Here is a 10,132-nt window from a genome sequence, read left to right as displayed (position 1 = left end):
CCACCTTGCATCAGCCAGGCACTTGTGCTCCACTGTGCTCATGTCCACACAAGCTGACCTCAGGGCAGCCAGTGCTAGCACCCTGTAGTGCCCAGGCTAGGAGAGGGAACACAAAAATGAGCATGAACAGTAGGTGGAAGGAGGGGGATTTAATGTGATCTTTTAGGTTGTGCCTGGGTGGCTGCGGCGCCTTCATGCTGTGGAACTTTTCTTGTAGTTCTCCAGGTTGGATAAGACCCAGCCTGCAGGAGCCAGGATGCAGACAAAGAAGGTCACGATCCCCATGGTCTGCTCCTGATGGAGGAAAAGCACACATGAGTCCACTGGGTCATTAGAGGCTCAGGCCTGGCCACTGGAGGAGACTGCCTGCCTCCATCTCTGGGATCCTGCAGCTGTGGGACTCTTTCCCAACCAGAAGCAGTCTTCACTGCTGGAAATGACTGCCCCTGCCTCCCTCCCTATGGACGGGCCAGCCATTCTCCATCTGCTTTCCACTTCTCTGTGTGATAACTAGGTTGGCAGCATCCAGCCCTTGCAGGGAAGGTGACCTGAGACCAGGAGAAATAACCTTGGGATCCAGGGCCCAAGGTACTCTGGCTACTGCACCTTCCAGCAAGGGAGAGATAAACACTCAGCTTCTTTCTGTTAGCTATGGGTGCATATGCCAGTGTGCTGTTCGGAATGGCAGAAAACCAACCTTTACCTACTGTAAGCAAGTTCAGGCTTTTCTCTGAAGGAATTCCTGTTCAGCAGCCTGGGTGGACAAGGTTGGACTACCCACCCATGCAGTGGTGCAAAGGTGACCTCACCTGGAGCCCCATGTGCCAGGGGCTGAAATTGGGAAACCATGCTGAAGCACTAGCCACAGTACACCCTTAGTTCCCTCCTGAAATGAATCTGGGTCCTAGCCTCCCATTCCTCAGTCTTCCTGAAGCTGAATCAATGCCCATTTGGAGACCATTCTTTCCTGTTGACTTTAACCCTCAGTTGAGTAAATTTGGCCTAGAATAGGGACCTTGTGCAAATAACCTTATGGACCTTGGTTTATTTATATTTAAGACAGAGACACTGCACATTCCTAGACTCCTGGTTTTCACGTATGCTCCTCTGACCCTCAGAGCAGCCCACCATTACCTTAATAGATGCTGAAGCTGGAATAAACACTGTCCACCTCCTCCAAACCCTGAGCCACCCCCTGAGCGCTGCTCTCCCCACCCACTCGACACAGCTCTGGGCTCCTCTGAGCTTTGTGGCCTCTCAACTCCATACCTCCCTCAGCTCCATGGGCTCCCCCACCCTGAGCTCCCACAGTTCTGTGCCTCTCTGAGCTCTGCGTTACCCTAGCTCTGAGCCTCCGAGGTCTGCCCACTCCCAGTTCTCTGCCTCACTGAACTCTACTCACCCCACACCCCAGCTCTGCTCTCTGAGCTCTATCACAACTGGCCTCATACCTAGATGTCAGACCTGAGAAGGAACAGTATTTACCCTACATTTTGTGGTCCTTTGAGAGCCTGGCCTGCAGATGATAGCATCTAGACCCATGTCCTGGCATTCAGGCATTCAGACATTTACTCAGCCATAGCGCTAATAATGCAGCATCACGGTAGCCTTTTTACCACCTTGGGCTTCCCCATTGCCCCAAGACCCAGGAAATGGGTCTGTCCTCAGGACAGTCCACTGCTGCCTTGGAGAACACTTACCATAGGGCCAGTGGGGGTTCTGGCCGGCTTGGCAGAGACATAGGCCCTGGGAACCACCCAGCACCTCAGCGGGGCTTGCAGCAGCTTCAGGGCCGGGGGCAACCTTGGCATGGTTCTAAGGTTGAGCTCCTCCCTGTGTTCCAGCCAAATGTCCGCTGCACGACCTCTGCAGGTCACTTGGGTGTTAGGGCTTTTTATAGCTGGAGGGGGAGCTGCAGCTGTCCCTTCCTGTCACAGTGTTTGTCAAAAAAGAATGCCTGCTGGGAGAGGCCTGGCCTGGCATGTGACCTTACTGTAACCCTGCTGCAAGCCCTTCACAGTGTAGATAGGTATGGGCCTTTCTGGAAACAGCTTTTACTTCACTGCAGAAAAGGACCTCAACTATGGAACAAGTCCAGGGAAGGGAGGCTTAAAATGCTGAAAGGGAGAGGTGACATGATTTAAAAGTAACTCCTAAATTTTGGGGTGCCAGACGCACTACTGTACTACTGCAGAGCTGCTTTAAAATTCCTTAAGGGGCCTGGCTGAGCTGTGGCCTTCCCATTTTCAGCCCTGGAGTGCTGGAGCCTGCTATGCCATGTAGGCTGTATAGGGCGTCCTAGCAGTCACATTCCTGAGTGGTGGGCCTTCAATTGTGCTGCAAAGGGACAGGGGAAGAAATTCAGCAGAAGCTTTCTGAGTGCTAGCTGTGAGGAGGGGCCACATCTGACCCCAGGCCCCCACCCTTGGTCAAGATTCCAGGGCTGGATATGCTGGGCTTACCCATCTCCAGCACACAGTCTGCTGAGTGAGCTCCAGAGGACCCCAACCTCTCCTGCTTCTTCAGACAGTGGGTAGTTCATACTCTCCCAGAGCAAACTCATATTAGTACCATAGTTTTCCTGCTTTCTAGAAGATTGACTCACCCTTCTCTCAATTCCAACCCCACTAGCCTTCCTGTGGGCCTATCAGCACTGTCCACCCCGACAGCAGCCTGTACCCTCTGCACACCCCTCGCCCTCTTCTACCACCACCAAACACAAAGGTCAGTTCTGTAGCACTAGCTTCATCCTTGGTCCCTTTAATTACTGGTTTACTCCCAGTCTGTCCCACTCCTGCCTGACCTCTGATGGCCCTAGGCCTCTCTCGGTCTCTCCATCCACTCTCTCCAGACTTAGTCTGACCCTGGAGCAGACTGCCTTGATACGTCCAACTGCTTCTTCTCAGTCACAATCTCTGGGATCTGTTAACTACTGACATCTATCATGGTCAAGTTCCTGGGGGCCCTTCCTTTCTCAGACTCTTCTGCTGCTGAAGCAAAATGTTTGAGCAGCAGCTTCTGTTCGCTCTGGAGTTCACATTTCACATTTAGCCCACCCAATGGCACCACACTCCAGGGTCATGCAAAAAAGCATGTGACCCTATCTGAAAAATAATTAAAAGCAAAAAGGGCCGGGGGCATGGATTAAGTGGTAGATCACTTGCCCAGCAAGTATGAGGTCCTGAGTTCAAATCCCAGTACTGCCAAAGGAAGGAAGGGAGGGATATTGCCATGATAGTGATAAAGACCATAACCAGAGCATTCTCTGCGTCTGTTTTCAGACCATATTGGTGTGGGCCCAAGCCTAGGATGGGATGCCAACCTCTAGGCTTTTGGCATCATCCATAAAAATGGCCTCCACCCTCACCGTGCACAATCATGCCCTTATTAGTCTGTTTATAAATGGTGAATTGATGATATGAACCCATCCCACTAGGAACATGATCTCATGTTTATTCTCCCTTGTAAACTGTTGTTTGCCCTAAATGTGGGACTCCTTCCCAAGTCCCCTGCCTCTGGCCCTAAAAGTCCTCTATGGACAGAGCCAAGTCCTGGGAGGCAGGAGGAGGGAGTGTGTCCTGAATGTTATCTCCAACAACAGGCTCCCAGGCCAACTTCAGCTATGGGGGGCTTTGCCCCGCCTCTGGAATAATCCCTTCCTCCCTTCCGCCTGAACCTTTAATTATAGCCTTGGGATCCAGTTTGGGATAAGACTGGACCTGAGCAATTTGTCCAGAGGATCACTCTCTCACCCAGTGGTGAGATAAGACCTGCTGTCCCCCACCCCTACCACAATCCAGTCCTGCCTCTTGGGGAGGCCTTCATCTTGCCCTCCTGGGCTTGGGCCTAGAGGAGTATGGGGTCAAGTGGCCTACTGCCCTCCACAGCCCAACATAGGGTGAGTGTAGCCCCCGTAAGAGTCAGGCTGGGGACAGTGCAAGCAGAAGCCACAGAGAGATGTTTCACAGGCTCCCCTGGGGCCCAGATGGCCTTCAGCCCCTTTCCTACCCCACTCCCAAGCCTCCTGGCCAACTGGCCTCTCTGACCTTCCAGAACTATCCAGAAACAACCCAGTCATCTTCACTCCCCCACTAATGCAGCTCCTGAGCCTCTGACCTGCAGTAGAGTGTTGGGTTCCAGCCAACCTGCTTGTTCAAAGCAGATCTGTGCAGCCCCTGCCACCCTATTCCTGCTGCTCAAGGTATGTCACCTCCCTTTTCCTCATCTCAAGCCTGGACACCCCCCCACACACACACCCATCCCCAGGTCTTCCTTTTGCTAAAAAGAAGTGATATTCCCAGAACTGGAAGGCAGCCAAGTGTGTTACAAGATAGGGATGAAGGCACAATGTAACAGCCAGGGAAACTGAGACATGGAGAAGACTCAGAGCCAGCCAGCCCTTCAGGGCTTGTCCTGGTGTCTGGTGGACAGAATGGCCCTGCTGCTGGAATCCTCACCCTCCCTCCTTCATTAAAGCACACCAAGTTTTCACATGTGGAGCTGCCCTGAAAGTGCCTAATGCCAAGAGTAGGAGGAGAACTGCAAGCCTGCAACCCTTCTGCAAAAGTACAAGACAATCTCAGCTTGCAGGACCCCCAGCAGGTCTGAGTGGACACCTGTGGGAGCAGGGCACCACCCTGTGTCCAGACTTGGAAACACAGGAGCTGCTGGAGAAATCAGAGCAGAGGGTGGGGACCAGGAGTGTGTGTCCATGTGGACACCAGTAGAGCCTTTGATATTGCATTGGATATCTATTTCCATCATATAAAATAGGTTGCCACAGTGTAGTCCCTGAGCAGCCACACCAGCAGTACCTGGGAACTGGCTAGAAATGACTCAGACATTTGGTCAGGCCAGTGTCTGTCATAGCAGGCACCAGGAGATTGATTCTGTGCACAGAAAAGTTTGAGAGCCATTTTCGTGTCATGAAGCTTGGTGCTTCTCCCTATTTCATTGAAAACTAAACAGTCACTTACAAAAAAACTAAAGCCCTACCAGGTAGCGAGATACAGCCCTTACCCTTTATCTATAAAAACCTGCTCCCCCTAAATATTTCTTGCATTTATTAGAATTTTTCTGAAACGTGGAGGTCCTGGGGGAAGATCCCATGGAAGGTAAGGCCTCTGGCCGATCTTTGTCTCAACTTCTGGTTCCCCTTCCTGGAAGCTCTGGGTCCCCTGACCAGACAGATCCTTCTTCCCAGGGTCCTATGGATCCCTATGGATCCAGCTGTTAGAGATTCCCAGCGTTTCACAACCCTGGATGTTGGTGTGATGGTTAACTTTATTTGTAAACTTGACTGGACCATCATGTCTAGATATTTGGTCAAGCATTATTCTAGATATTTCTGTAAACATGTTTCTTGGATGAGACCAACATGTAAATTGGTGGACTCTGGTGAAGTGGGTGACCTTCCATAATGCAAGTGGGTCTCAGCTAGCCAGTTGAAGGCCTGAATAGAACAAAGACTGAATTCCCCTGAACAAGAAGGAGTTCTGCCTCCTGAAACCTTCTGGTTTGGCTGCAATGTCAGCTCTGCCCTGAGTCTGCACCTGCCAGCTTCCCCATCAGGTCTGGGCTCACCAAGCCTCACAATAATGGGAGTCAATTCCTTAAATTCAATCTCTCCCTCTGCCTCCCTCTTTCCCTCACTCTCTCCATCTTCTACACACACACACACACACACACACACACACACTGATGGTTCTGCTTCAGACGAAACTCCTGCCTGATACAGTTGTAAGAACTGAGCCATAAGAATTGAAGCTTCTCTGTCTTTTCATCTTGGCAATGAAAATTCATTATTTGATGTTTGCCATGTTGAAGGAAGCCTAATGTACTGCCATTGGCTATAATAGAGGAACACTTCTTCTTATTTCTACCTGAGAGAAATCATCCACACTTTCCCCTGTGGAAAGTAGTTTCTATCTCTGTATAGCAAGTGACCACAAACTCAGCAGCTTGGAGCAGCATATTTATTGTCTTGGAGTTCCCATGGGTCAGAACGAAGTACAGATCAGCTGGGTCCTCTGCTCAGGTCTCACCAGGTGACTTTACAACATCAGACAGGCCGTGCTCCCCTTTTGAACATGGGGTCCTCTTTCAAGTTCTCTGTCTATTGGCAAAGTTCTCACAGGTGAAGGACTGAAGCCCTGTTTTCCAACTGGCCATTTGTGGGACAGTTCTCAGCTCTCAAGGCCACCCTAGACCCTTGACACGTGGCCCCTCTCAGGGTGGCTCCAGGCACTGCTGGCTACTTCAAGGCAAGTGAGAAAATCCATCCTGCTTTAGGTTTACAGAAAAGTTAGAACAATAGGACAGAGATTTTCCATACACCAATGCTGTTTCCCTGTCCTTACCTATTTATCTGTGATTTCTCTACTGCCTGATCTACTCATTTATCTACCCATCTCTGTCATCTATCTACACAGATATCTACCTACCATTTATCTAGCTCTCTTTCTACTTATTACATATCCATCTATTATCTATTACTTATCTGTCATCTATCTATTTATCCCATGCATTTTAGTAATAGAAAGACAATTCCATAGGAAATGTGAGTGAGTAGAAGAAACAGCCTGTGGTTCTCCAGAACCTCAGCTTCTGTCTTCCTGGGTACATGGCCAGACTGCCTTTCAGTACCCTCCTGCTAGCAGGGCGGCTGTGTGGCTGTAGCATACTGATCTGGTCACAGCAGCTTTCACATAAGAGGCTCTCTGCCAAAGCACTCTTTATAACAGGGAATATGGAAATAGTCCATAAATAGTCCATTTGTCCTTCAGGAGAATTGGTAGTACCTCTCTGCTATAGGTGACTACGATGAAGGAGAAAAGGATGGGGTACACAAATATGTAAAGATGTCCAAGAAAAGATGTCCAAAGCAAGTTAAAAAGCAGTGTATAGTACACACACAATGTGATACTGAAAAAGAACAAAGTACGAAGACATACCACATGGATGAATAGCAGCACCATGCTGAGTGGAAGGGTCCAGGCTCAAATAGCTATGCGACCTCATGGGCTGGCAAAGGTCCTGTGAGTCAAATCTAGCCCACATCCTGTTTTTTGTATGGCCTGTGAGTGAAGAATGGTTTTTGCATTTTAAAGGGTTATAATGCACAAGGGCATAGCTCAGTGGTAGAATGGTTAGACTAGCATGCACAAGTCCCTATGTTCAATCCCCAGTACCATAAATAAATAAATGTATAATGTTATGTTCGTTTAAAAAAATTTTTTTAAAGGGGTTAGGTGTGGTGGCTCATACCTATACTCACAGCTACTCCAGAGGTGGAGGTCTGGAGGATCATGGTTCAGGGACAACCTGGAGGAAAAAGTTAGAGAGACACAACTTTCAATCAAAATAAGCTGGATGTGGTGGCATATGCCTGTCTTTGAGCTATGCAAGAGGCCCAAATAGGGAGATTGAGGTCTGAGGCCATCCCTGAGCTAAAACACCAGACTCTTGCAGAGAAAAATAACTAAAGTCAAAAAGGGCTTGACAGAGTGGCTCAAGTGTGGCTCAAGAGTGGCTCCAACATGGAGCACCTGCCTAGCAAATGAGAAGCCCTGAGTTCAAACCCTAGAACCATAAAAATAAATAAATAATGTGAAAAATGAAAACACTAAAAGTATAACATCAAAACTTGTGGAATGCATCTAACTCATGCTTTGAGGGAAGTATAAATATATATAGAAAAGCTAAAAGCCAACAAACCAAGCATTATTCTCAAGAGCTTGTGGGGTAGGGCACTTAGGGACAAGGGAAGGTAGAAGAAAAAATAAATATAAGAATATAGATTAAAGAAAATAGAAATTCAATGTATAATAGAGAAGGTTAACAAAGCCAAAAATTGAGAAAAACAATTTCTTTGAGAAAATTGAGCCACTCCAGGTAGTAAAGAAAAAAGGAGGTGGGTATGCAGATTACCAAACCTGGGAGTGAAGAGGCCATCACTACAGATCCTACAGATATTGAAAAGGTAATACAATATATGACCACTTATGTCAGTAAACATGAAGATTTAAATTCAAGTGGACATATCAGAAAACTGAAACTTTAAAAAAGTCATGAGAATTAATAGAAAATCCAGACAGTTCTACATCTGAATAATTCTACCAAAGGAATTGAATCTATGATTTAAAATCTCCCCACAGAGAAAACTTTGAGTCTTGGAAGGCTTCATTGGTGAATTTTACCCAAACCTTCACACAAACAAAATTCAAGACCAGGTAGAGTCATTGGTGAATTTTCACAAACATTGAAACCAGTCTCACACAAACTTTTTGGAAAATAGCAAAATAGGGAAGGTTTATCATCTTTTTATGAAGCAAATACAACCTTACAAATAAAACCTGATGACACTGATGAAAAGAATTAACAAATCTCTCTCATGAACATAGACATGGAAACACTAAAGAAAATATTAACAAATCAGATACAGCAATATGTAAAAAGGATTTATTACAAAATTAATTGTATAGGGTTGTTTAAATAGCACAATTCATTTAAGGTAAGGAGACAAATTGTTTATCACAATTGATACAGAAAAAGCATGTGATAAAAAAATCAACTCCTGTTTATCATTTTTAAGTAGCGTTTTAAAATAATTTCTTTAGTCTTCTTTATCTCTTTTTAAAAAATAAAGAAAAAATAATGTAGCAAACATCATAGTTAAGATGGAAATATCAAACATTCCATCTCAAGCTGGGTGTGTGTGGCACAGCTCTGAGACCCAGCACTCCAGAGGCTGAGGCAGGAGGATCTCAAGTTTGAGGAGAGCTTGTGCTGCTTAGTGAGACCCTGTCTCAGAAAACAAAAGTAATTTTCCACCTCAGAGTTAGAATGAAGAAAGAGCGTGTGCTGACCTCATCTTCCACAATATGATACAGAGGCCCTGGCCAGCACAGAAAGGCAAGAAACAGGATCAAAAGCTATAGGGTTGGGAAGAAGAGAAAATGAAATGATCATCATTTAAAAGTGACAAAGTTGAGTATGTCAAAACTCTAAGAATCTACAAACTATGAGAATTAATGGGTGTATCTAGAAAGTCCACTGCTTGCAAGGTTGATACACAAAAGCCTGTTTTGATTCATGTACCATTATAAGCAACCAGAAATTAAGCCAAAACAATGACCTTTTACAGGACATCAGAACTATCAGGTGTAAGATGAGTATGGCATTTAAATGGAAAACTACCAAAACATTCTGGAGAAGTTAGAGAAACCATAAGTAGTTGGAGGGTCATATCGTATTCCTAAATTTGAAAATATATGATTGTAACAATGCCAGTTCCCCCAAATTAAGCAATGACTTTAGTGCAACTTCAACCAAAATTGATTAGTGGGAATTCAAAAGATGGTTACAAGATAAAACAAAAACATACTCAAGAGAGCCTTTTGGGGGGGGAAGGAGGGGGGACTGGGATTTTGAACTCAGGGCTTCATTCTTGCAAAGCAGGCACTCTACCTCTTAAGCCACATCTCCAGTCCATTTTTGCTCTGGTTCTTTTGCAGGTTGAGTCTTATGAAATATTTGCCCAGGATGGCCTTGAACCTCGATCCAATCTCAGCCTCCTAAGTAGCTAGGATTACAGGTATGAGCCAACAGTATCCAGCTCTTTTCTTGAGCATGAAAAGAAGGAAGTTGGAAAACTGTGGTCCAGACTTCCAGAGATGTGGGAACTGGACAGTGCAGTCATGGCACAAGTGTAGATAAATAGATCAGAGTCTCAGAACACAAACCAGTGACAGGCTGAACTGGGGAGAGCAGAGGCTTTCTAGAGAAGGAACTTCATGGGGGAAATGCCCGTTTATGCCCACCTCCCCTCATATGTAAAAATCAAATCCAAGTGGAGAAAGGCGGAGCAATGAAACTTTCAAAATACTATGTAGGAGAGTATCTTCATAGCCTTGGGTTAGAAAAAGATTCCCTAAACAGAACAGAAAAGGAAAAAAGCTGATAAATTGTATTTTACTGAATTATCTGCTTACAAAAATACTCCATTATGAGAGTGCAAAGACAAATACCAGAGTAATTTGCAATCTTTACTAATGACAAAGGAATCACTTCAACAAAGGAGTAAGATAAAATGAGAATGGGTAAAATCCTCAAATAATCCACAAAGCAAAGT

The 10,132-nt window shown here is 46.1% G+C and overlaps 1 protein-coding gene across 1 annotated transcript; it reads right to left on the bottom strand.

Annotated features, from left to right (window-relative positions):
• Positions 1-134: 134 nt before the first annotated feature.
• On the bottom strand, positions 135-1,917 carry LOC109699534 (cytochrome c oxidase subunit 8B, mitochondrial-like). Its single transcript, XM_020184298.2, has 2 exons — positions 1,701-1,917; positions 135-294 (listed from the first exon to the last, which is right to left on the bottom strand). The coding sequence occupies exons 1-2, from the start codon at positions 1,809-1,811 to the stop codon at positions 193-195; spliced, it is 213 nt and encodes a 70-aa protein (XP_020039887.1). The 5' UTR covers positions 1,812-1,917; the 3' UTR covers positions 135-192.
• Between the last annotated feature and the right edge of the window lie 8,215 nt (positions 1,918-10,132).

The sequence above is a fragment of the Castor canadensis genome, chromosome 1, assembly GCF_047511655.1.
Source record: "Castor canadensis chromosome 1, mCasCan1.hap1v2, whole genome shotgun sequence".
Classification (NCBI taxonomy): Eukaryota; Metazoa; Chordata; class Mammalia; order Rodentia; family Castoridae; genus Castor; species Castor canadensis.
The sequence above is the reverse complement of the archived record's forward strand: the minus strand, read 5'-3'. Positions and strand labels throughout refer to the sequence as shown.